This window comes from Xenopus tropicalis, chromosome 2 (assembly GCF_000004195.4).
Source record: "Xenopus tropicalis strain Nigerian chromosome 2, UCB_Xtro_10.0, whole genome shotgun sequence".
Lineage (NCBI taxonomy): Eukaryota > Metazoa > Chordata > Amphibia > Anura > Pipidae > Xenopus > Xenopus tropicalis.
In genome coordinates, this window is record NC_030678.2 from 173,346,943 (window position 1) to 173,372,943 (window position 26,001).

Genomic DNA, 26,001 nt, shown 5'->3' on the forward strand with positions numbered 1-26,001 from the left:
CTTGATCCCAACTAAGATATAATTACCCCTTATTGGGGGCAGAACAGCCCTATTGGGTTTATTTAATGGTTAAATGATTCCCTTTTCTCTGTAATAATAAAACAGTACCTGTACTTGATCCCAACTAAGATATAATTACCCCTTATTGGGGGCAGAACAATCCTATTGGGTTTATTTAATGGTTAAATGATTCCCTTTTCTCTGTAATAATAAAACAGTACCTGTACTTGATCCCAACTAAGATATAATTACCCCTTATTGGGGGCAGAACAGCCCTATTGGGTTTATTTCATGGTTAAATGATTCCCCTTTTCTCTGTAATAATAAAACAGTACCTGTACTTGATCCCAACTAAGATATAATTACCCCTTATTGGGGCAGAACAGCCCTATTGGGTTTATTTCATGGTTAAATGATTCCCTTTTCTCTGTAATAATAAAACAGTACCTGTACTTGATCCCAACTAAGATATAATTACCCCTTATTGGGGGCAGAACAATCCTATTGGGTTTATTTAATGGTTAAATGATCCCCTTTTCTCTGTAATAATAAAACAGTACCTGTACTTGATCCCAACTAAGATATAATTACCCCTTATTGGGGGCAGAACAGCCCTATTGGGTTTATTTAATGGTTAAATGATTCCCTTTTCTCTGTAATAATAAAACAGTACCTGTACTTGATCCCAACTAAGATATAATTACCCCTTATTGGGGGCAGAACAGCCCTATTGGGTTTATTTCATGGTTAAATGATTCCCTTTTCTCTGTAATAATAAAACAGTACCTGTACTTGATCCCAACTAAGATATAATTACTCCTTATTGGGGCAGAACAGCCCTATTGGGTTTATTTCATGGTTAAATTATTCCCTTTTCTCTGTAATAATAAAACAGTACCTGTACTTGATCCCAACTAAGATATAATTACCCCTTATTGGGGGCAGAACAGCCCTATTGGGTTTATTTCATGTTTAACACCAGTTATGATGTCAGTGGAGGCCTGGGTGTCCCCAATACAATAGGGCTGCACAATTAAGGCAAATCCTAACATGGTTATATTGGACATTGAAAACAGCACGGTCAAGTACTTTAATCTGGTATAAAACCACTTCAATCCGAGCTCCCCCAGAAACACTCTCAGTTAACTCTTTCAGTCTGGGCTAGGGCCAATGTAAGCATGGCTTAATCTCGGAATGGCCAGGGAACACAATTTATTTAAAAAAAACCAACCTTTCAACCGGGCTCTATTTCTCTTTCTATGCCAAATGGGCTCGTCTATGTATGTTTGCTTTGGGGAGGGAGTTGGGTGGGCGGGGGGGGGGTGTGGGAACCACGGCAGGGGTTCCTTGGAGGGGTGCGGGGCTCTGCACCCCCCAGTCCGACCTTGTTTGAATGGGACTTTTCAACTGGGGATTACTACCTTACACAATAATGTAACATACTATCTAGATATCTGGAGTCCTTGGGAACAGCAAGTACTAGCCAATTAGCTTTCACCTCGTTAGCACACTGCTTCTTACTACATTTCAGGATCAAGCAGCTCCTCCCTTTTTTCTATTTTGTTTTGTTTTTGGAATTTATTTTCCTTAAATTTCCACACCCATACTGTATATGTAGAATTCACATGTTTTGGATTTGTTGGTATATGCACTGCTTTATTTGCTGCATGAAGATAGACGACACATTGTGGGTTTTCACAGATATGTCTTTAATGACACCAGCTTGTTGTATCTTTCTGCTGAATTACATATATATATATATAAAAATAATAAAATGTTACAAAAAAAACAATGGACTGGTGGAAGCTGAAGTTCTGGTACAGGTCAGGAAACCGCGATCAGAATAGAGAGGTGATCAGGAATAGTAAAGACTGGGATTGAAAGTTATTTTATATAGGAACCCTGAATACTCTGGTACTAGTTACATGGGGTGGTACAGGGAACTCTGAGTATCACTCATGTATTATAAGGGATAATGTACCCCCTACTGTAAATGATAAGGATATTAGCAGTCACTGAGGGGTTCTGTGCCCCCCATATAAAGGCACAAGGCTGCAGGCTGAGTTATACAGGGAACTCTGAGTATCACTCATGTATTATAAGGGATAATGTACCCACTACTGTAAATGATAAGGATATTAGCAGTCACTGAGGGGTTCTGTGCCCATATAAAGGCACAAGGCTGCAGGCTGAGTTATACAGGGAACTCTGAGTATCACTCATGTATTATAAGGGATACTGTACCCCCTACTGTAAATGATAAGGATATTAGCAGTCACTGAGGGGTTCTGTGCCCATATAAAGGCACAAGGCTGCAGGCTAAGTTATACAGGGAACTCTGAGTATCACTCATGTATTATAAGGGATAATGTACCCCCTACTGTAAATGATAAGGATATTAGCAGTCACTGAGGGGTTCTGTGCCCCCCATATAAAGGCACAAGGCTGCAGGCTGAGTTATACAGGGAACTCTGAGTATCACTCATGTATTATAAGGGATAATGTACCCCCTACTGTAAATGATAAGGATATTAGCAGTCACTGAGGGGTTCTGTGCCCCCCATATAAAGGCACAAGGCTGCAGGCTGAGTTATACAGGGAACTCTGAGTATCACTCATGTATTATAAGGGATAATGTACCCCCTACTGTAAATGATAAGGATATTAGCAGTCACTGAGGGGTTCTGTGCCCCCCATATAAAGGCACAAGGCTGCAGGCTGAGTTATACAGGGAACTCTGAGTATCACTCATGTATTATAAGGGATAATGTACCCCCTACTGTAAATGATAAGGATATTAGCAGTCACTGAGGGGTTCTGTGCCCCCCATATAAAGGCACAAGGCTGCAGGCTGAGTTATACAGGGAACTCTGAGTATCACTCATGTATTATAAGGGATAATGTACCCCCTACTGTAAATGATAAGGATATTAGCAGTCACTGAGGGGTTCTGTGCCCCCCATATAAAGGCACAAGGCTGCAGGCTGAGTTATACAGGGAACTCTGAGTATCACTCATGTATTATAAGGGATAATGTACCCCCTACTGTAAATGATAAGGATATTAGCAGTCACTGAGGGGTTCTGTGCCCATATAAAGGCACAAGGCTGCAGGCTGAGTTATACAGGGAACTCTGAGTATCACTCATGTATTATAAGGGATAATGTACCCCCTACTGTAAATGATAAGGATATTAGCAGTCACTGAGGGGTTCTGTGCCCCCCATATAAAGGCACAAGGCTGCAGGCTGAGTTATACAGGGAACTCTGAGTATCACTCATGTATTATAAGGGATAATGTACCCCCTACTGTAAATGATAAGGATATTAGCAGTCACTGAGGGGTTCTGTGCCCATATAAAGGCACAAGGCTGCAGGCTGAGTTATACAGGGAACTCTGAGTATCACTCATGTATTATAAGGGATAATGTACCCCCTACTGTAAATGATAAGGATATTAGCAGTCACTGAGGGGTTCTGTGCCCATATAAAGGCACAAGGCTGCAGGCTGAGTTATACAGGGAACGCTGAGTATCACTCATGTATTATAAGGGATAATGTACCCCCTACTGTAAATGATAAGGATATTAGCAGTCACTGAGGGGTTCTGTGCCCCCCATATAAAGGCACAAGGCTGCAGGCTGAGTTATACAGGGAACTCTGAGTATCACTCATGTATTATAAGGGATAATGTACCCCCTACTGTAAATGATAAGGATATTAGCAGTCACTGAGGGGTTCTGTGCCCATATAAAGGCACAAGGCTGCAGGCTGAGTTATACAGGGAACTCTGAGTATCACTCATATATTATAAGGGGTAATGTACCCCCTACTGTAAATGATAAGGATATTAGCAGTCACTGATGCTTTCTAACTATTGTCAAATATCGTTTCTACCCTACACCAAAACTAGCCCCAGCCCCGATCTATTTACTAATTCTCCAGTAAATAAATAACTATAAAAGGAAAGGGTACAGAGATGTACTAAAGTCGGTCCTCCAAGAACTAATTTTGTCCAGGGGGCACTAAACGTCCTTCCCCAGCTGGAAAGACTCCTCCCCTTGTTCGAACACAATTCAAGAACCGTCCAATCAGAGTTGGGGACTACATTTCCCGGCGTTCCGCAGTTACGCATGCGCAATGTCACCGTCGCGCCATCTTGACAGCGGGAGCCGCAATCAAACTGAGCGGATCCTCTCCTGTCGGATCGTTCCATGATCGGCCCTTCGGCGGGAGGTGAGTGGCGAAGCCTTGAGCCGTCATCGCCGGCCGAGGCACCAGTGGGTGATCCACGCAGGGTTCCCATTGTACCGACGGAGATGGCAGGAATAGTTTCTCATCTCACAGAACCATAACAAAGGGAAGATTCCATCTAATCCCACTGTGCCTTTGCTTGTGCAGGGAGGGCGCTCTGTGGAGGAGAGGCCAGGATGCCGGTGGTGTGGCCCACACTCCTGGACTTCAGCAGGGATGAGTGCAAGAGGATTCTTCGCAAGTTGGGTAAGGCGTCCGGTCATTTCTTATCGTACCCCCCCCCTTCTCTGTGATGGTACGGCCCACTTTGTCCGCGCATGCGCCATGGCGCTCTGTCAGCTTCTACTGATGTCAACTTTACCCACAAGGCTGTGCGGTTCCAGTCAGAGTTTAATGGGCTGGTATCTCTTCGGGAGTGGGTTACTGGGATACCATTGGTCGGTATTTGCCCAGGGCCCCAAGGGGGCGGGGCTGTAAAGTGCAAACGACTTTGTATTGTATTATAGTTGTGAGGTGTTAAGGAACTGTGCCTGAGCTGTTTGTGGGAATTGTATTAGGGTAACAGCTGGGGGCGCCCGGATGGGTGAATACACAGCGGGGTATTTATATAAACTATAGTAGGGTTTCTGTAGCAAACACCCCAGCTGTACCAGTGCAGGAATGGCTGCCCCCGGGGCTACACAGCGGGGTATATATATAAACTATAGTAGGGTTTCTGTAGCAAACACCCCAGCTGTACCAGTGCAGGAACGGCTGCCCCCGGGGCTACACAGCGGGGTATTTATATAAACTATAGTAGGGTTTCTGTAGCAAACACCCCAGCTGTACCGGTGCAGGAATGGCTGCCCCCGGGGCTACACAGCGGGGTATTTATATAAACTATAGTAGGGTTTCTGTAGCAAACACCCCAGCTGTACCAGTGCAGGAACGGCTGCCCCCGGGGCTACACAGCGGGGTATTTATATAAACTATAGTAGGGTTTCTGTAGCAAACACCCCAGCTGTACCAGTGCAGGAATGGCTGCCCCCGGGGCTACACAGCGGGGTATTTATATAAACTATAGTAGGGTTTCTGTAGCAAACACCCCAGCTGTACCAGTGCAGGAATGGCTGCCCCCGGGGCTACACAGCGGGGTATTTATATAAACTATAGTAGGGTTTCTGTAGCAAACACCCCAGCTGTACCAGTGCAGGAATGGCTGCCCCCGGGGCTACACAGCGGGGTATTTATATAAACTATAGTAGGGTTTCTGTAGCAAACACCCCCAGCTGTACCAGTGCAGGAACGGCTGCCCCGGGCTACACAGCGGGGTATTTATATAAACTATAGTAGGGTTTCTGTAGCAAACACCCCCAGCTGTACCAGTGCAGGAATGGCTGCCCCGGGGCTACACAGCGGGGTATTTATTAAACTATAGTAGGGTTTCTGTAGCAAACACCCCAGCTGTACCGGTGCAGGAACGGCTGCCCCCGGGGCTACACAGCGGGGTATTTATATAAACTATAGTAGGGTTTCTGTAGCAAACACCCCAGCTGTACCGGTGCAGGAATGGCTGCCCCCGGGGCTACACAGCGGGGTATTTATATAAACTATAGTAGGGTTTCTGTAGCAAACACCCCAGCTGTACCGGTGCAGGAATGGCTGCCCCCCGGGGCTACACAGCGGGTATTTATATAAACTATAGTAGGGTTTCTGTAGCAAACACCCCAGCTGTACCGGTGCAGGAACGGCTGCCCCCGGGGCTACACAGCGGGGTATTTATATAAACTATAGTAGGGTTTTCTGTAGCAAACACCCCAGCTGTACCGGTGCAGGAATGGCTGCCCCCGGGCTACACAGCGGGGTATTTATATAAACTATAGTAGGGTTTCTGTAGCCAAACACCCCCCAGCTGTGCCGTGGCAGGAATCGGCTGCCCCCGGGGCTACCAGCCGGGGTATTTATATAAACCTATAGTACGGGTTTCTGTAGGCAAACACCCCAGCTGTACCGGTGCAGGAATGGCTGCCCCCGGGGCTACCAGCGGGGTATTTATATAAACTATAGTAGGGTTTCTGTTAGGCAAACACCCCAGCTGTACCAGTGCCAGGAATGGCTGCCCCCCGGGGCTACACAGAGGGGTATTTATATAAACTATAGTAGGGTTTCTGTAGCACACCCCAGCTGTACCAGTGCAGGAATTGGCTGCCCCCGGGGCTACACAGCGGGGTATTATATAACTATAGTAAGGGTTTCTGTAGGCAAAACACCCCCAGCTGTCCGGTTGCAGGGAACGGCTGCCCCCGGGGCTACCACAGCGGGGTATTTATATAAACTATAGTAGGGTTTCTATAGCAAAACACCCCAGCTGTACCGGTGCAGGAATGGCTGCCCCCGGGGCTACACAGCGGGGTATTTATATAAACTATAGTAGGGTTTCTGTAGCAAACACCCCAGCTGTACCGGTGCAGGAATGGCTGCCCCCGGGGCTACACAGCGGGGTATTTATATAAACTATAGTAGGGTTTCTGTAGCAAACACCCCAGCTGTAATCTTCCTTTAATAGAACAGTGAAGTTTTGCTGCTCGCTCAAACAGCTCCGTGTCCCTTTATCTCTGGTTACCATGGGGTTCTCCTATTAGTATTCATGTAGAGGCGCTGTGGGAAATGCAGGGACTGGACCAATTAAATCAGTCTCTGGTCAGTTGAAACATTGATTAGTATTCCTCTCTTGTGTGTATGGCAGCTCCGCTTTATGGACTCATTGCTTCCTACGTGTGAAATACAATAAGTGCTGTCGCTGTCCAATGACTTCTTGCTCTTAGAGAGGCAAGGAGACAGAGTGGGCCGGGCACAGCCAGTATACAGGTACCAGAACCCCTCTGTGATGTACCGGAGTATAGAGAAGCTGGAAATGATGTAATTCAGTTTAGGTATGGCGCTGCCGCACTGCTCCCCACAACTATCAGCCTTATATGCTTGGTTTAGAGCAGAGATTCACAACCTTTTTTTTTTTTTTTTTTTACCTCTGAGCCGCATTCAAATGTAAACAGAGTCGGGGAGCAACACAAGCATAAAAAAGTTTCTGGGGGTGCCAGATATGGGCTGTAAATGGGCACCCCTGGAACTATAGCGGGGTGACTGTTACCCCAATGTTTCTATATATCTGTAACCTTGTTATGGGCTAAGGGGGCCCAGCCTGAAGGCCAGTTAGGGGGGGATTTGGGGTGAGTGCTTATTTGTGCCCTGGGTACCCCTGGAACTATAGCGGGGTGACTGTTACCCCAATGTTTCTATATATCTGTAACCTTGTTATGGGCTAAGGGGGCCCAGCCTGAAGGCCAGTTAGGGGGGAATTTGGGGTGAGTGCTTATTTGTGCCCTGGGTACCCCTGGAACTATAGCGGGGTGACTGTTAGCCCATAACAAGGTTACAGATATATAGAAACATTGGGGTAACAGTCACCCCGCTATAGTTCCAGGGGTACCCAGGGCACAAATAAGCACTCACCCCAAATTCCCCCCTAACTGGCCTTCAGGCTGTGCCCTCTTAGCCCATAACAAGGTTACAGATATATAGAAACATTGGGCTAAGGGGGCCCAGCCTGAAGGCCAGTTAGGGGGGGATTTTGGGTGAGTGCTTATTTGTGCCCTGGGTACCCCTGGAACTATAGCAGGGTGACTGTTACCCCAGTGTTTCTATATATCTGTAACCTTGTTATGAAATTAGTGAGCTCACCAGAGTTTAGATTGTAAGCTCAAATGAGTGTATATATCTCCTGTATGTACAGCCTTCTATTGTATGAACCATGTTTGTGCTTCATAAATACACATATTAATAATAATAATAAGTAACTGCAGTGAGGGGTTGGGAAAGGACATTGGTTCAGCAGCGCTTAGTCCATTACAGCTTTCAGTCTAAAAGGGAAATGAAACAAGAGATACCCAAGGAACCATTGCTTGTGCTTATTGGACCCTGTAGTGTAAGTCATTTCTGGATCAGATCTCGGTGCCGTGGCCGCTGCAGTTCTGTTTATTTTGCGCTGTCGTGTAGTTTTCATTGCGGGAAGGTTATATTAACCAAACACATCTCATCTAGTGACTCTCTTCCTGCCCCAAATATCCGGCTGTGAATGTGTGAGTGGCCAATATACAGTCATCACACATTTTCAGTGGTTTTACATTTATATGTTAATGCTATTGAAAGCAGCCTGGGTGTGTATATTCTCTGTATGTTTGGCTCTAGCTCCTGAAACAGCGTAACAGAAGCCAGATAAATTTTTTGGCTAGGGGATAGGGGATTAATTAGCAAAATAAAGTAACCAATCAAATGTATACTTATTTTCCTTTTGCCCCCTACCTCCAGGCTATTATGAAGGTGTAATTGCATTATAGTGTTGCTTAAATTCACTGTCTGGCAGGTCACTGCCTCTCTTCTTGCTTCCCATAGCTCCCGTATTGTCTTATATATTCTCAACAAAGCGCTTAAAGGGGACATGGCCAAATGGTATGGTGACATCAGTGTGTCAACTTCCGAAATTATTGGAAGGAAATTTTGCACAGAGAGATACCATAAAACTATGGCAGCATAGGGATCCCCCTGTAGTAAGCACAATTCAGCAGGAACAGCCCCCTAAGTTTGCTCATAGCCTGTACAGAGAGATACCATAAAACTATGGCACATAGGGATTCCCCTGTACTAAGCACAATTCAGCAGGAACAGCCCCCTAAGTTTGCTCATAGCCTGTACAGAGAGATACCATAAAACTATGGCAGCATAGGGATTCCCCTGTACTAAGCACAATTCAGCAGGAACAGCCCCCTAAGTTTGCTCATAGCCTGTACAGAGAGATACCATAAAACTATGGCACATAGGGATTCCCCTGTACTAAGCACAATTCAGCAGGAACAGCCCCCTAAGTTTGCTCATAGCCTGTTCAGAGAGATACCATAAAACTATGGCACATAGGGATTCCCCTGTACTAAGCACAATTCAGCAGGAACAGCCCCCTAAGTTTGCTCATAGCCTGTTCAGAGAGATACCGGCCTAATTTATTCCTATTTTGCTGCAGAATTGGAGGCATACGCAGGCGTTATTAGTGCCCTTCGGGCACAGGGAGACCTCTGCAAGGAGAAGAAGGACCTTCTAGGAGAACTTTCCAAAGTCTTAAGGTCTGTATTTCTGTGCATAAACTTCAGACTTGCACTTCTAATATCGGACAGATCACTATATGGGAATCTTTGCTCACTGTCTGACTTACATTATGTTTTTTCCATGTCAGCATTTCAACAGAGCGGCATCGTGCTGAGGTTCGAAGAGCTGTCAACGATGAGCGACTTACAACAATTGCCCACAAGTGAGTCCTAAATGGTCTTATTTAGTATAAATATTAGAAAATGTTGTCTCTTCTGGTGGGCACAAAGAGAGAACCTGCTGAAGAATTTAAAGGGGAAGTTAATGCAAGAGACTTTGCCATTTTACCTTGGGTTAGTAGTTTGTAAAATGAATAAGAAAGTCTAGACCTTTCTTTCTTAAGCTTGGTTGGCCAGACTGCAATTCCCAGCACTTCCCAACCTATACTTAAGGGTAAAAGCATTCTGGGAGTCTGGGAATCATTTTTAAATGTTTTTTCTTTTTCAGCATGTCCGGTCCAAATAGCTCTTCCGAGTGGTCAATTGAGGGGCGGCGCTTGGTACCACTGATGCCGCGCTTAGTCCCTCAAACGGCTTTCACAGCCACCGCCAACGCAGTGGCAAATGCCGCCGGGCAGCACAACGCCTCGCTCCCTGACCCTGCAGAGACTGGCAACAAAGAAGGTGAGTGAATCTAGAGCAGTGATCCCCAACCAGTGGCTCGGGAGTAACATGTTGCTCCCCAACCCCTTGGATGTTGCTCTCAGTGCCCCCAAACCAGGGAGTTATTTTTGAATTCCTGACTTGGGGGCAAGTTTTGGTTGAATAAAAACAAGATTTCCTACCAAATAAAGCCCCTGTAAGCTGATAGGGTGCATAGAGGCCCCTAATAGCCAATCACAGCCCTTATTTGGCACCTCCATGAACTTTTATGGTGCTTGTGTTGCTCCCCAAGTCTTTATACATGTGACTGTGGCTCATGAGTAAGAAAGGTTGGGGATCCCTGATCTAGAGGGTTCTAATATCTTGGTGCCCTGATAGGATGCACTCCCACGAATCTATGATTGGCTATAACATAAATCTGTCTTTCTCAGTGGTGGTTTGTTACTCCTATACGAGTACTACATCAACACCGACCTCCACTCCAGTCCCTAGCGGAAGCGTAGCCACCGTGAAGTCTCCTCGGCCTGCAAGTCCTGCGTCAAATGTCGTCGTCCTACCCAGCGGCAGCACCGTCTATGTCAAAAGTAAGTAAATACATACGTGCTGCTCAGAAATAACCTTACAGCTCATATAACTAACTGCTAATATGAACTGGGACTTGTTTCTCTTTCAGACAGGATCAGTGTTAGAAAATATATAGTGATAAAGTACCCCCTATTGTACAATATAGGGATATTAGAAGTCACTGAGGGGTTCTGTGACCATATAAAGGCACAAGGCTGCAGGCTGAGTTATACAGGGAACTCTGAGTATCATTTATGTATTATAAGGGATAATGTACCCCCTACTGTAAATGATAAGGATGTTGGCAGTCACTGAGGAGTTCCATGACAATATAAAGGTACAAGGCCATGATACAAGTTTTAGTAAGTCATGTGACAGAAATTTTATCACTAAGCTCCGATTTATATCTGATGACATCACTAAGGATTTAATTTACAGTTTAGTCTCATAGGGAAATTACCAAACTGTATATTATATATATAAATTTCACCTTATATTAGAAGTCATCAAGGAATACCATGAGTTTTATATAAGCACTCGGCCTCTGGCTTCCTGCATTTTTATGCTCATAGAAATCCTCTTATTGTTCTGACTAGTGGAAGATATTGATTCCAGTGGTGTTTATATAATAATATAATAAAAATTATGAATCAAATATTAATTTAAATTAAACATTTTAGATTATGGGACATAATAAAACCTGGAATTTTGGAAGAAATTTATGTGTAATATGAAAGGGCATTAGACTTGTACATTGTGCTTCATAAACAATAAGAAGTTTTGCAGCTAAGCCATACTACACGTTTAGTAATCCATAGCACCCGGTCTGAAGTTTTAGGAAACTGTACCCCTTCAAACACTATCCCCCCTTTTTAATTGACCTTTTTTTTCTTGTAGGTGTCAACTGTTCGGACGATGACGAAAAGCCACGTAAAAGGAGGCGCACAAATTCCAACAGCTCTTCTCCGGTGGTACTGAAGGAGGTTCCCAAACCCACAACGCCAGTGTCCAAAACAATCACGGTGCCTGTGACCGGCAGCCCCAAGATGAGCAACATCATGCAGAGCATTGCCAATTCCTTGCCCCCCCACATGTCTCCTGTGAAGATCACCTTCACCAAGCCTGCCACCCAGACCACAAACACTTCTACCCAAAAGGTCAGTGTGTGGATTAAGGGGTGCAGTTTTTTGTTCTGATCTGTTCTTCTCTATAATGATGATGTTTATGTTTTTATCCCAGGTGATAATAGTTACCACCTCTCCGAGTTCAACATTTGTTCCCAACATATTATCCAAGTCCCACAATTATGCTGCAGTCACCAAATTGGTCCCCACCTCAGTCATTACCTCTGCAACACAAAAACAGCCGCTGGTAGTCACTGCCTCTCAGTCCTCTGTAGTCACAAGCAGCAGTACAAGTTCATCTTCTCCACCACTGACCTCCGGTAGCATTGCTGTTACTACAGTGGTATCCTCTACTCCATCTCTGGTCATGTCAACCGTAGCACCAGGTGAGAACATTCCTTGTGTAACTAAGTAGTGTTTCTCTGGTTATTGATTTGAACAATGCTACTTGGAAGCTGATTTTTACCGGGGCCTCCTCGGGGTGGCCAGCCCTTCTCCCAGGACCACCTATGCTGCATTGTTGTTAAAACACTTACCCCCATATGTAGTAAGTCAATAAGTTTGCCCAGGAGCAGTAACGCATAGCAACCAATAATATGTAATATGATTTTAAACATGTGACCAGTAAATGCTACCTGTTGATTGGTTGATATGGGTTACCGCTCCTGGGCAAACGTAATGCCTTTTATTACATAACCCCCTTAGCATTTTGCATCTGGAAATTGCACATTGCCTGCTCATCTTATCTGCTTTCCCTCTATTATAGGTGCTTCAACATCTGCAGTCAAGGCAGCTACCAACAGACTCCCATCCCCCAAGAGCCTGGTCACCTCCCCTAGTCAGATCCTGGCCCAGTTACCAAAACAGTACCAGCAGTCCCCCAAGCACCAGATACATACGATACCCCAGCAGACGCAGCAGCTGGCCCAGGCCACAGCAATCACAAACCCAGGCACCATCACTCACCCACCCACTGCACAGCAGCCTCCAATGCCTGCTGCCATGAAACCAACCATACAGATCAAGCAGGAATCGGGTGAGTGGGCCTCACGTTAAAGGGGTGGTTCACCTATAAGTTAACATTTAGTATACTATAGAAAGGCCAATTCTAAGAAACTTTTCAATTGCTCTGCATTATTTATTTCTTACAGTTTTTGAATTATTTGCCTTCTTCTTCAAACTCTTTGTAGCTTTCAATGGGGGTCACTGACCCCGGCAGCCAAAAACTATTGCTCTGTGAGGCTCCAGTTTTATTGTTATTGTTACTTTATATGACTTATTTTTCTATTCAGGCTCCTATTGATATATCAGTCTTTCAGTCAAACTATACCTTGGTTGCTAAGGTAATTTAAATCCTAGCAACCAAGTAGCTGCTGAAACTCCAAGCTGGAGAGCTGCCAAACAAAAACTGAAATTATAAAAAAAAAAAAAAGACCAATTGCAAATTGTCTCAGAATATCAGAGGTAGATTTTGAAGATCATTTCTGATTTAAGTGAATCAGGCAAGTTATGTGGCTTTTCCCTCTTATACCAAATTGTCTCCTTCCTGTGGCCTCTGGCTGTGACGTCAGAAATGGAGTCTCTTGCTCAAGCTGATCCCTCTCTATAAACTATACGTTATCTCCCTGTCTGTACTTGGTGTGCCAGTGAATTGTTTTGTAATAAGAGAAGGTAACGACATACGCCATATGGAGCGATGGTCTGCCCTCATAACCTCTTAAATGGAACTGATTTTTAACTCTTGATGGACCAGGTGTCGGCAAATTCCTTTTAAAGGAGCAGGTTAATGTAAAATTGAAAATGGGCAAAATAGGCAGACTGCGCAAAATAAACAATGTTTTCAATATAGTTAGTTAGGCAAAAATATCATTTATAAAAAAGCCTGGAATGGGCAGATGTCTAACATAATAGCCAGAACACTACTTCTCCTTTATAGCTCTCTAAGCGGTTAGTAATCAGTGACTTGAGTCAGTTAGTTTGCATTGGAATCTGACCTGCTTGCATAAAAACTAACTGAACAATTACGTCCCATATAGCCACTGTCTAACTAACAGGTTAGAGAGCTGTAAAGCAGGAAGTAGTGTTCTGGCTATTATGAAAGACATCAGCTCGCTCCAGTCTTTATAAGTCATGACTGTGTTATTAACATTTATTTAAAAAGCGCCAACATATTCCGCAGCGCTGTACAATAAGTGGAGTCCAGATATCTAATCCAGTATCGGTGTGATGCATTGAGCTTTATTTTTCTTTAACCCTATATATCTTTATACCATAGGTGTTAAGATCATCACTCAGCAAGTGCAGCCCAGTAAGATCTTGCCCAAACCAGTGTCCACATCCCTGCCGAACAGCAGCAACGCTCCCATTATGGTGGTGAGCAGCAATGGTGCAATCATGACTACAAAATTGGTCACCACCCCGAGTGGTAAGTACCGACCCCTAGTGGGGAATATAGGCAAAGCGGGAAGGGGAGGTTGGAGAAACGAGAAATGTTAATTATTGTGTTTAAAATAACGACAAAGTGTTTAAACACTACTAATAAAATATAGCACAAAAAAAGCTCAATATAATAACTGGGGAAACTTTTTCTATAGATAATGTAATGGATCCTATAACCAATTGCATTGTGTGATATATAGTTATTTTTTATCTCCTTATTAATCTCCTTTGTATCCCTAGGGACACAAGCCACGTACACACGTCCAACCATCAGCTCTGCCTTGGGAGCCCGCATGGCTGCTACACCCGGGGCTACCTATGTAAAAACCACAAGCGGGAGCATAATCACCGTGGTACCGAAATCGCTGGCTACACTGGGAGGGAAAATCATAAGCAGCAACATAGTGTCAGGTCAGTCTTTGTACAGGATTAAGTTTTGTGGTGGTGCAACTTGTGGGTACCCACGAACAGTAAAACTAGTACATTTAAAGGGGAAGTTCACCTTTAAAGGAACAGCAACACCAAAATTTTTTAATACTTAATTCGCCCCTAAGCTTTCTTTCAGCATCTGCAGCTTTAGTATATGCTCATATCATTAACCCCCCAAAGCTGTCCGAAGAAATATAAATATAAATTTTAGCCGCAGACACTAAAAAAAAAAAGCTTAGGCCATTGGTGCGAAGACTTCCGTTTCAGCGAACAGAGAAATTCAAGCTGCCATTGCCTTTTCACCTTTCTCCTATGGGGCACTTTGCAAGTCAGATTTAAGCTGAAGGTTTTAAAAAATCCAAGGGGAAGTAAGCCTTACCTATCCTTATAGCTGTTTTGGGGGGGGGGGAATTAAGTGCTAAAGAAATTTGGTGTAGACATTGGTATTCTGAGATAATTTGTAATTGGTTTCATTTAAATTTTTTATGTTTTTTCAGTTATTTAGTGTTTTATTCAGCACCTTTCCAGTTTGAAATTTCATCGGTCATCTGGTTGCTAGGGTTTTATTTACCCCAGTAAGTACTCAGCCTTACCCTGTTGGTTTTATTACAGGTACAACAACAAAGATCACTACAATTCCAATGACCTCCAAGCCTAATGTGATTGTGGTGCAGAAAACTACAGGCAAAGGAACGACGATACAAGGCCTTCCGGGCAAAAACGTTGTGACCACATTACTGAATGCCGGGGTAAATCTGCAAATCTTAGTTGGGATGAAGTACAAAGTACTGTTTTATTATTACAGAGAATAAGGGAATCATTTAACCATTAAATAAACCCAATAGGGCTGTTCTGCCCCCAATAAGGGGTAATTATATCTTAGTTGGGATGAAGTACAGGTACTGTTTTATTATTACAGAGAAAAGGGAATCATTTAACCATTAAATAAACCCAATAGGGCTGTTCTGCCCCAATAAGGGGTAATTATATCTTAGTTGGGATCAAGTACAGGTACTGTTTTATTATTACAGAGAAAAGGGAATCATTTAACCATGAAATAAACCCAATAGGGCTGTTCTGCCCCCAATAAGGGGTAGTTATATCAAGTACAAAGTACTGTTTTATTATTACATTTTTAAAAATTAGAATTATTTGCTTATAATGGAGTCTATGGGAGATGGCCTTCCCATAATTCGGAACATCCTGAATAAAGAGAACCGACCCCATACCTGTATTATGTTTTATTGTCACTTATTGAAATGGTTTTCTTCTGATTAGGGGGATAAAACCCTACAAGCGATGCCAGCAGGAACAAAGCCAGCTATAATCACGGCAACTCGCCCAATCACCAAGATGATTGTGACGCAGCCCAAGGGTATGGGATCGACTGTTCAGCCAGCAACCAAAATCATCCCCACCAAAATAGTGTATGGGCAACAGGGGAAGACCCAGGTATGCATCACGTTCCATTTCTGACTCAGCTGAATGATGCATGTTCTTTATTTTGTATATATACAATGTACCATATGAAGGCGGTATATATGAAGCAGATGAATTGGTGCATTGAAATCTGTTTTTCAAAAGCGGAAACATATTTATTTTTATATTTTTTTTTTACATGGAACTAGCCATAGTCTTCATTTCCCAGGGTGCCACAACCATGTGACCTGTGCTCTGGTAAACTTCAGTCACACTTTACTGCCGCGCTGCAAGTTGGAGTCATATCCCCCCTCACCCCCAGCAGCCGATCAGCAGAACAATGGGAAGGGAGCAAGATAGCAGCTCCCAGTAGGTATCAGAATAGCACTCAATAGTAAGAAATCCAAGTCCGGCTTGGGACTCCTCCAGTTACATGGGAGTAGGAGAAACAATAGGTTAGCTGAAAGCAGTTCTAATGTGTAGCGCTGGCTGAAAGCTCAGACTCAGGCACAATGCACTGAGATGGCGCCTACACACCAATATTACAGCTACAAGTACATTTTGTTGGTTCAAGAATAAAAGGTTAAATGGCAGAGGGAATTATTTGCTGTGTAACAGTGTCATTTAGAAATAAAAAGTTCCCCATAAACATAATGACAGTGTCCCTTTAAAGGACCAAGAAGAAAATGTTATACATGTATTATGTGTTCCTTTGTCAGGTCATTTTGCTTACAGAGTATCTATTTGCTTTGCATGTTAGCAAATAGTCAGACTTTTTTCTTAATTTTGCAAACCTGCCCAATGGATATATCACTTTTCCTTTGCCAGTTATCTGCCAGGCAGGCCATTGGCTAGGTCCCATAGGCGACGCAGTCAGCAGGAAATCGGTCTTGTGGGGCTTAGGCAGCAGCTAAAATTGAACCATGTATGGTCATATTAACTTCCCATTTGTAATGCTCTCAGGATGTTTGCTATAAGCGCTATTTGTATAACATTGATTAAGTAATAGTTACATAGTTACATAGTTACATAGGGTTGAAAAAAGACCTGTGTCCATCAAGTTCAACCCATCCAAGTAAACCCAGCACACCTAACCCACACCTACCAATCTATACTCACATACATAAACTATAAATACAACCACTAGTAATGCCTGTTCTTTGCCTAGGTCCTTATAAAGCCCAAGCCAGTGACGTTCCAGGCCACTGTGATGAGCGAACAGACCAGGCAGCTGGTGACAGAAACCCTGCAGCAAGCCTCCCGTGTGGTAGAGGCAACAAGTGCTACTATTCAAGAGGTCAAAGAGGATACAGAGAGCAGCTCCTCTTCCACGGAGTCCTCCCAGAGCTCTCAAGGTGTGGGATGTAGTATATCAGAACCTAATAACCTAAATTGTGCTTAGTACAGGGGAATCCCTATGCTGCCATAGTTTTATGGTATTTCTCTGTACAGGCTATGAGCAAACTTAGGGGGCTGTTCCTGCTGAATTGTGCTTAGTACAGGGGAATCCCTATGCTGCCATAGTTTTATGGTATTTCTCTGTACAGGCTATGGGCAAACTTAGGGGGCTGTTCCTGCTGAATTGTGCTTAGTACAGGGGAATCCCTATGTGCCATAGTTTTATGGTATCTCTCTGTACAGGCTATGAGCAAACTTAGGGGGCTGTTCCTGCTGAATTGTGCTTAGTACAGGGGAATCCCTATGTGCCATAGTTTTATGGTATCTCTCTGTACAGGCTATGAGCAAACTTAGGGGGCTGTTCCTGCTGAATTGTGCTTAGTACAGGGGAATCCCTATGTGCCATAGCTTTATGGTATCTCTCTGTACAGGCTATGAGCAAACTTAGGGGGCTGTTCCTGCTGAATTGTGCTTAGTACAGGGGAATCCCTATGTGCCATAGTTTTATGGTATCTCTCTGTACAGGCTATGAGCAAACTTAGGGGGCTGTTCCTGCTGAATTGTGCTTAGTACAGGGGAATACCTGTTTGTCCTAAAATTTCCTGACTGTTTAAATGGGCCTAATTAAATGATTGTGTGCTCATTTCCTCAGATTCCCAGCCTGTTGTTCATGTTATTGCTTCTCGAAGCCAGGATTGGGCAGAACATGAAATAGCCATGGATACCACTCCTACCATCATCTACCAGGATATTGGGGGAGAATCCCAGTCTGCTACATCGACCATTAAGGCCCTTATGGAGCTCCAGCAGACTGCAGGTGAGTGAATATATATAATATTGTGCACCCCACTCTGGCAACTTGATCCAAAACCAACATACTGCAGTTACATGTGCTTGTAATCTGACAGGAAGCTTGGCATTTGTGTTGGCATATAGCTTATTCTGCACAAGGAGCCTTATTTATTTGCATATTTGCTTATATTGGGAGCAGCCATGATTGCTCTGACGAGGTTACCTCATCCACACTCTAGACTGGTACCTGCAGTCCCACTGTCCTTTCATTTAATATAACCTGTAAAGCTCTATTTCTTTGCAACCCACTGGTACAGCTTTTAGTCTTTGGCTTTTTCCCGCTGCTCCATTGCTTTCCCCCACAAATAAACTTTCCATCGTTCTCTTCCGCTTGTCACGCAGTGAAAGAGAAAGTGGAAAATAAACTACGACAGCCGACTATCGATCTAAGTCAAATGGCTGTTCCCATTCAGATGGCTGCAGATAAACGCCACGCTGAAGGCAGCTCTATTGCCATGGTGGAGTCAGAGCTGGTGGCAGAATACCTAAGTACAGGTAAGGGAAGAGCCCCATGTACGTAGCCCAGGTCTCCATATTGCTGCAAAGCACTTAGCAGGTCAACATTTGTTCAGTCCTTCTTGGAGAGACCGCGGTATGAAAATGCCATTTTATCAGAAATGCGAGACCTCTACTCAACTTATATTCCCCCCCCCCCAGTTTAACCCTAGACCCAACCCAAGAGTAGGTAGATCTATATGTACCGATTTCCACTACCCGTCTAGGGTACAATTGTGCCCACTGAACAACGTTGCATGGATACGACACACCCCTTTATGTAATGCTATCCATGACCATCAGAGGGTGCTGTTCAGCCACATTTCCCTCTTTCTAGCTTATGTCTTTAACTCTCAAATCACAATATTATTATTGATTATTATCATGTATCCTGCCCCCCACCTACTACAAACACAGTGTGAATATCCGGCTCAATAAAACCGCAGTATTCCCAGTGTGTCCTCCATTGAGCACTAAGCAAGTGTTTATCATTTTTGTGGTATTTTAGCCACAAGAAGCCTGTTAAAGTATAAGGTTGATCTAATAATAATAATAATAATAATAATTTATTAATAAATACCAATATGCAAATAAATAAAGCACCCTGTCCAGTTTGGAGACAAACACCCTACATACAAATGGGGTTTAACTCCCCTTTTATATTCTTTGACTATCAGGCACTTTCTCTGTTCATATTGTGCAGGTTGGTTACATTTTGTCTGCAGTGCTGGTAGGTTACATTTTGTCTGCAGACTGAGCTTTATTAAGTTATGTAATAAAGTCGGTTGAGTTGGGGCAACACAATTCTCTCCCCTGGGCCTGCAGCTGAATCACTTACACATTTATTTATTTCCTGGTATTTACATTCCAGTGCATAAGGGAAAATAACTTTATTACAGAATTGAATTAGGCCTCTTTTTTTTTTTTTACCACCCCGTACTGATACAGGCGCATGTAAGCAAGTAGTTGGAATGTAACGTGATGTGTTTGGTGCTTACATGTGCCCGTGTCGGTACAGGCCGGTAAGAAAGGATAAATTGTGTTTCATCCTGTGCTCTTCTGCGGTAAAAAAACAGGAGAAATTCAATGCATGGGAACACATGGTGAAATGCCTGTCAGAATGAGCCCTTAATGAAACTTACTGAAAGTTTCCTTCTTAAACCTGAAATCGACCCCCGAACTGATGTAAGAATAATGTGGGATAACATGCAACCATTATAAAAGTGCAGTACATGGCCACTAGGTGTCAGTGTCTGGCAAAATGGAAGAAGAGGGCAGAAAAGAACCAGCTGGTCCACCTGAATCCAAATTTTGGATTCAGACACTTTAAAATTGCTTTATATCTGTCCAGTTCAGGTTTGTCCCCACATCTGCCAGAAAGGGATATTCCATCTTTTATCCCCTCTATACCATTATATTCCACTGGTTCTAGCTGTGTACTGTTGCCAGAAAATCCCCCCCCCCCCCCCCACAAATGCTTTCTCTAAATTCCCTCACTGTATTTGAATATTTCCATGGTACCCCCTCTGTTCTAAGCTGTACATATTAGGGTATTGTTATTGAATCCATGTAGCTGCCCTTTACTATAGACAGGGGGAATTGAAACACAGCATTTGAGTAGCCACTGGTAACCTTTAATGTGGCCGTATAACCTCCCTTTCCGTCTCATAAAGCCAGCAATCTTATTCCTTTTTGCAGTGTGTGTAGATATTCATACCCTGCAGTAGCGGCAACCTATTAACTAAGCCCAATTGGCTCTTACCTACAGGCAAAAGACAAATGGCTTCTACTAACACCGTGAGCTCTGGGGATATGCCTCTCCCATCCCTACTGCAAGTGAGCCATCCATCGCAGCAGCTGCAGCAGGTCCAACCCACGCGCACCCTATTGCAGCATGTTAGCCAGTCCCAGACAGCATCGCAGGCTTCTGTGGTGGTGAAATCAATCCCTACCTCCTCCAGTGGAGCCATCACTCATATCATGCAACAGGTAAGCTCCTTCCTGCCTTTGGCCCCTCCCAGGAACCAGGCCCGGCCAAGATCAGGCCTAAATCCAGGTTAAGCTGATTATAAATGAACCAAGTTGGGAATGAGAGTTCAGCCTTGCAGTGCCAATGTGTTTGTCCAGCTTTTTGCTTTGCTCTCACACGGGGGAAAATTGATTTTTTTTTTCCCTTTTTTTTATTTATTTGCAGCATTTTACTAACTTTGTCTCACAGGCACTGAGCAGTCACACAGCTTTCACCAAGAGAAGCGAGGAGACTGTGACTGAAGAAGGGGAGGTGGAGGAAATGGACACTTTAGACCCCCAAACGGGCATCCTGTACCGGGCCGCCATGGCACAAAAGCAGCAGAAACAGGTTCATCTGCAGCAGGAAGGAGCTCATCTGCAAGTGAAGACGGTGCAGTCCCTGCAGACCAAGCAGAAACAGATCATTCAGCTCCAGCCGGATCAAATGCAGCACAAAATCCAACAGACGGCGCAGCTCTCCATCCGCCAGCAAAAGGTCACTCCCATGCAGCAGGAGCACGCACAGCGCCACCTGGTGGTGAAAGAGAGACACATCCCTAACATTATGTCTCAGCCCCAGCAGACTGTAGTGCAAGTGCTGGCCGTTAAAACCACCCAGCAGCTGCCCAAACTGCAGCAGGTTCAAGGTCAACAAAAGATTTACATGCAGACTCCAATACAAATGCCAGTCTCATCTGAGAAACAAGCTGTTACGCAGGTAAGGGGAAGCACACCCTGTAGCCTTAGGTTTTTGAACTAAAGACTAGACTAGAATTGCTGTATTCTTTGCTTGTTACTTTTGGTACCAGCCCAGAGTTTCAGCAGCTCTAAATCATGTTTGGTTTTTTTCGAGTTCTCCAAAACAACTGATCTTGGTTCTGTTTAGACCATATTTAGAGTGTCAGTGACCCTACACATGCTCAGTGCTTTCTTGGCTAATAGTGAGAAGCTTTTCAGCCAGTGAGGGGACACCCAAATCTGCCCCTGTAACCATTTGGGCATCACAGGCAGCAAGGGCAGATTTGGGTGTCCCCTCACTGGCTGAAAAGCTTCTCACTATTAGCCAAGAAAGCACTGAGCATGTGTACGGTCACTGACACTCTAAATATGGTCTAAAGTATTAGGGAACTTCTCTGTTGGCTGAAAACCACAGGTGGGGAGGAATACCACCTCCCCCCATGCCATCAGCTTTTAAAGGGGTTGTTCACCTTTTGAGTTAACTTTTAGTATGATGTAGAGAGTAATATTCTGAGATAATTTGCAATTGGTCCTTAATTCTTTATTATTGGTAGTTTTTTTTAATTATTTAGATTTTTGAATAGAAAGATAGGTACAAGTATGGGACCCGTTATCCAGAATGCTCTGAACCTGGGGTTTTCCAGATAAGGGGTCGTAATTCGGATCTCCTACCTTAAGTCTGCTAATAAAATTATTTAAACAGTACTTAAACCCAATAGGATTGTTTTGGCTCCAATAAAGATTAATTATATCTTAGTTGGGATCAAGTACAGGTACTGTTTTATTACAGAGAAAAGGGAATCATTTAACCATTAAATAAACCCAATAGGGCTGTTCTGCCCCAATAAGGGGTAATTATATCTTAGTTGGGATCAAGTACAGGTACTGTTTTATTATTACAGAGAAAAGGGAATCATTTAACCATTAAATAAACCCAATAGGGCTGTTCTGCCCCAATAAGGGGTAATTATATCTTGGTTGGGATCAAGTACAGGTACTGTTTTATTATTACAGAGAAAAGGGAATCATTTAACCATGAAATAAACCCAATAGGGCTGTTCTGCCCCCAATAAGGGGTAATTATATCTTAGTTGGGATCAAGTACAGGTACTGTTTTATTATTACAGAGAAAAGGGAAATCATTTTTAAAAAGGTGAATTATTTGATCTAAAATGGAGTATATGGGAGATGGCCTTTCCGTAATTTGGAATTTTCTGGATAATGGGTTTCCGGATAAGGGGTCCGATACCTGTAATAAAATTAACCATAACTATAAAATAGTAGCCTCACAGAGCAATAGTTTTTGGCTGCTTGTGGTCAGTGACTAATAATCTAATATATATTTATTTGCTAGATGACCCAGTCTATCGTGTCCCCAGGATCAGCCGTTACAAAGATCACCTTTGAGGGCCACCAACCTCCCACCGTCTCCAAGGCATCTGTAAGCGACTGCCTGCCCAGACTGACCCCCGCAGTCGCCAGCATCCTGCCTACTGTCCAGAGCTCTGAGAAGTCCTCCGTAGCCGATATCCTGAAGATGTCTATGATGGAGGCAGACATTGACACGAATGCCGAGCCCATGGTTGTTGATGCCCCCACCAAAGTTGCCCCCATTATTAAACCCATGCCCATGCTGACTGAAGCTACAGTAACCCAGGTTCCAAGGTTTTCTGTGCCAGTGACTGCTTCTGTTCCACCGCCTCCAAAATGTTTCCCGGCCCCCATTATAACGGCCGCGCCCCCTACTGTGCTGCCTGGACCTCTCCCACCGCCACCCCCTCTTACAAGGAAAGTCGACGTCCCCATTGCCAGCCAGATCATCCAGATACAGAACGTTCAGCAAAAGAGAACTGAGGAAGTGCCTTCTGAAATAATTATCCAGGTAAGCTAGCCAATAGCGGCCCTCGACTCAAAGTGCCAGTCAGATACCTGATTAGCATGGACAGCCCCCTAAGTTTGCTCATAAAACTATGGCACATAGGGATTCCCCTGTACTAAGCACAATTCAGCAGGAACAGCCCCCTAAGTTTGCCCATAGCCTGTACAGAGAGATACCATAAAACTATGGCAGCATAGGGATTCCCCTGTACTAAGCACAATTCAGCAGGAACAGCCCCCTGAGTTTGCTCATAGCCTGTACAGAGAGATCCCATAAAACTATGGCAGCATAGGGATTCCCCTGTACTAAGCACAATTCAGCAGGAACAGCCCCCTAAGTTTGCTCATAGCCTGTACAGAGAGATACCATAAAACTATGGCAGCATAGGGATTCCCCTGTACTAAGCACAATTCAGCAGGAACAGCCCCCTAAGTTTGCTCATAGCCTGTACAGAGAGATACCATAAAGCTATGGCACATAGGGATTCCCCTGTACTAAGCACAATTCAGCAGGAACAGCCCCCTGAGTTTGCTCATAGCCTGTACAGAGAGATACCATAAAGCTATGGCAGCATAGGGACCCCCCTGTATTAAGCACAATTCAGCAGGAACAGCCCCCTAAATTTGCTCATAGCCTGTACAGAGAGATACCATAAAACTATGGCACATAGGGATTCCCCTGTACTAAGCACAATTCAGCAGGAACAGCCGTATAAGCTGTGCGGTGCCACGGTGGGTACATACAGTCTCTGTTTTCCTTTACCCTTTCAGACCATCCCTCAGTATCATGCCATCCCTTGTCACTCCAGCTCCAATGTGGTAGTGGAACCCAGTGGGCTCCTGGAGATGAGTAACTTTACCAGCCAGAGGCTCGGGGAGGAAGACGTCGTCTTGGCTCACGACGGGGAGAGTGGCAAAAGCCAAGCCCCTATCCATATCGAGGACGTATAGCAGCGCCCCAATGGCCGGACCCTCCTGCTTGTGTCACATGACTCCTGTACAGTATGGCCGCCCCCCTCTTCCCTTTTTAACTTAAGCTTGAGAAGCTGCTGGCTCGACCCTATCAGAACCTACCTAGATAGCCAATCAAGGTTTAAGAAGAGATGGATGGCCCTCTTATCGGTGGAGTCCTTTCATTGGTGCTGAGATGCTCTAGAATATTAAAGGGAAACTTCACTCTTTTTTTGTGAGATTCCTCCGAAGCACACTTTTCATTTCATCTGATTGGTGGGATTTACAGAACCCGGGTACTTGGATTTACAGAACCCGGGTACTTGGATTTACAGAACCCGGGTACTTGGATTTACAGAACGCGGGTACTTGCCCCCAGAGCCACAAGGACAATTCTGCAAATCATGAGACCATGCATGGGTTTGAATGTGTTGGATTACTTGGCCTTGGATTTCTACCAACGAATAGGAGGGGAGGGGGCTGTTTGTCCTTTTTTGTATTTTTAATTGGACTTGGGAATATTACATTTGTGATTACAAAATCTGCCCCAAAAATGAAGTTTCTCACCATAAGAAAAGGACTGGCCGGCCCGAATGCCCAATGTGCCCCAGCCTGGGGGTAATTGCCATCAGTCCTTCCTTGTATTCAGCATAGGCCAAAAATGTAGCACCATCTAAATCTATTCATTCTGAAATTTGGCCCCTGGGTTCTAGGTGTTCTGGGCGGCCCAGTTGCACCTTGGTTATCCCTACCTGATTCTGCAAGTGAGATCCATTTACAAAATTCATAGATATATTTCCCATTACAGTGGGATTGGTGCAGGGAGCAACCAATCAGATTTGGCACTGTGGGGGGGGGTCATTTATCAACACTGGGCATATTTGCCAATGGGCAGTAACCTATGGCAGCCAATCAAATCGTTGCATTCATTGTTCTACATGCAAAAAGCCAGTCGTTGGTTGGTTGCTATGGGTAACTGCCCATGGGCAAAACTGAACGCCAATGTGTCACTAATATGCGATGAACCACCTTCCCTGGGCCCTGATCTTTTGTTCAAAAAGCAGCGATCTGATTGGTCGCTTTGGACCAGTAGGACCCAGCTGTGCCCCTTGTTACTACATTGACCCCCATGAGGTTTCCCGCTCTGCACATTTGTGTATTTTTGCATTGAACTAATATGAACCAAACTGAATCCACATCATGATTGGCTGCTGGGAGTTTAGATGCACGCTGCAGACTGTACCGATATCAAGCAGCCATGCACTGTGTGTGTAAATGACTTGGCAGCCATTTTACTTGTGGATACCCAATTTGGATCTCAACGCCTGGCGTCTAGCTTGAATTTTGCATTTCTATATTTGTGTCTTTTGAGTCGGGGAAGCTATTTAAAGGGAAAGTAAAGCTATGGGCCAGATATCGGATGTGCTGTGGGGGGTAAATGATACCTCCTCGTGTATATATGATAGTTGTAAAGGGCAAGAACCCTGCCGCCTGTATATAATTGTAAGTAGCCGGCCGCGGTTCCGCATTTCAAGTCGATATTGTCAGATTTTGGTGGTTTTTTTCTGACCGTCCGTGTTTCCGCACCTTTTTAAGCCTGAAAGGCCGCACATCTAATGTATTTTTTTTATTAATGCCCGCGTGTAAATAGCCAAAGGTTTGTTCCCCCCCCCTTTT

At 44.2% G+C, this 26,001-nt stretch overlaps 1 protein-coding gene across 4 annotated transcripts; it reads left to right on the forward strand.

The window, feature by feature from the left end:
* Window positions 1-4,088: 4,088 nt before the first annotated feature.
* emsy (EMSY, BRCA2-interacting transcriptional repressor) lies at window positions 4,089-25,042 on the forward strand. Of its 4 annotated transcripts, none has more exons than XM_004912217.4 (20): window positions 4,089-4,235; window positions 4,401-4,499; window positions 9,304-9,403; window positions 9,514-9,588; window positions 9,873-10,048; window positions 10,459-10,611; window positions 11,489-11,748; window positions 11,831-12,101; window positions 12,482-12,751; window positions 13,991-14,140; window positions 14,395-14,565; window positions 15,196-15,332; window positions 15,862-16,035; window positions 17,171-17,357; window positions 18,053-18,217; window positions 18,595-18,747; window positions 20,516-20,736; window positions 20,942-21,475; window positions 22,850-23,377; window positions 24,145-25,042. In XM_004912217.4, the coding sequence occupies exons 1-20, from the start codon at window positions 4,214-4,216 to the stop codon at window positions 24,322-24,324; spliced, it is 4,026 nt and encodes a 1,341-aa protein (XP_004912274.1). In that variant the 5' UTR covers window positions 4,089-4,213; the 3' UTR covers window positions 24,325-25,042. The 4 variants fall into 4 exon arrangements, with proteins under 4 accessions (XP_004912274.1, XP_004912275.1, XP_004912276.1 ...); XM_004912218.4 differs by having other exon boundaries at window positions 20,966-21,475; XM_004912219.4 differs by lacking the exon at window positions 18,595-18,747.
* Window positions 25,043-26,001: the final 959 nt, after the last annotated feature.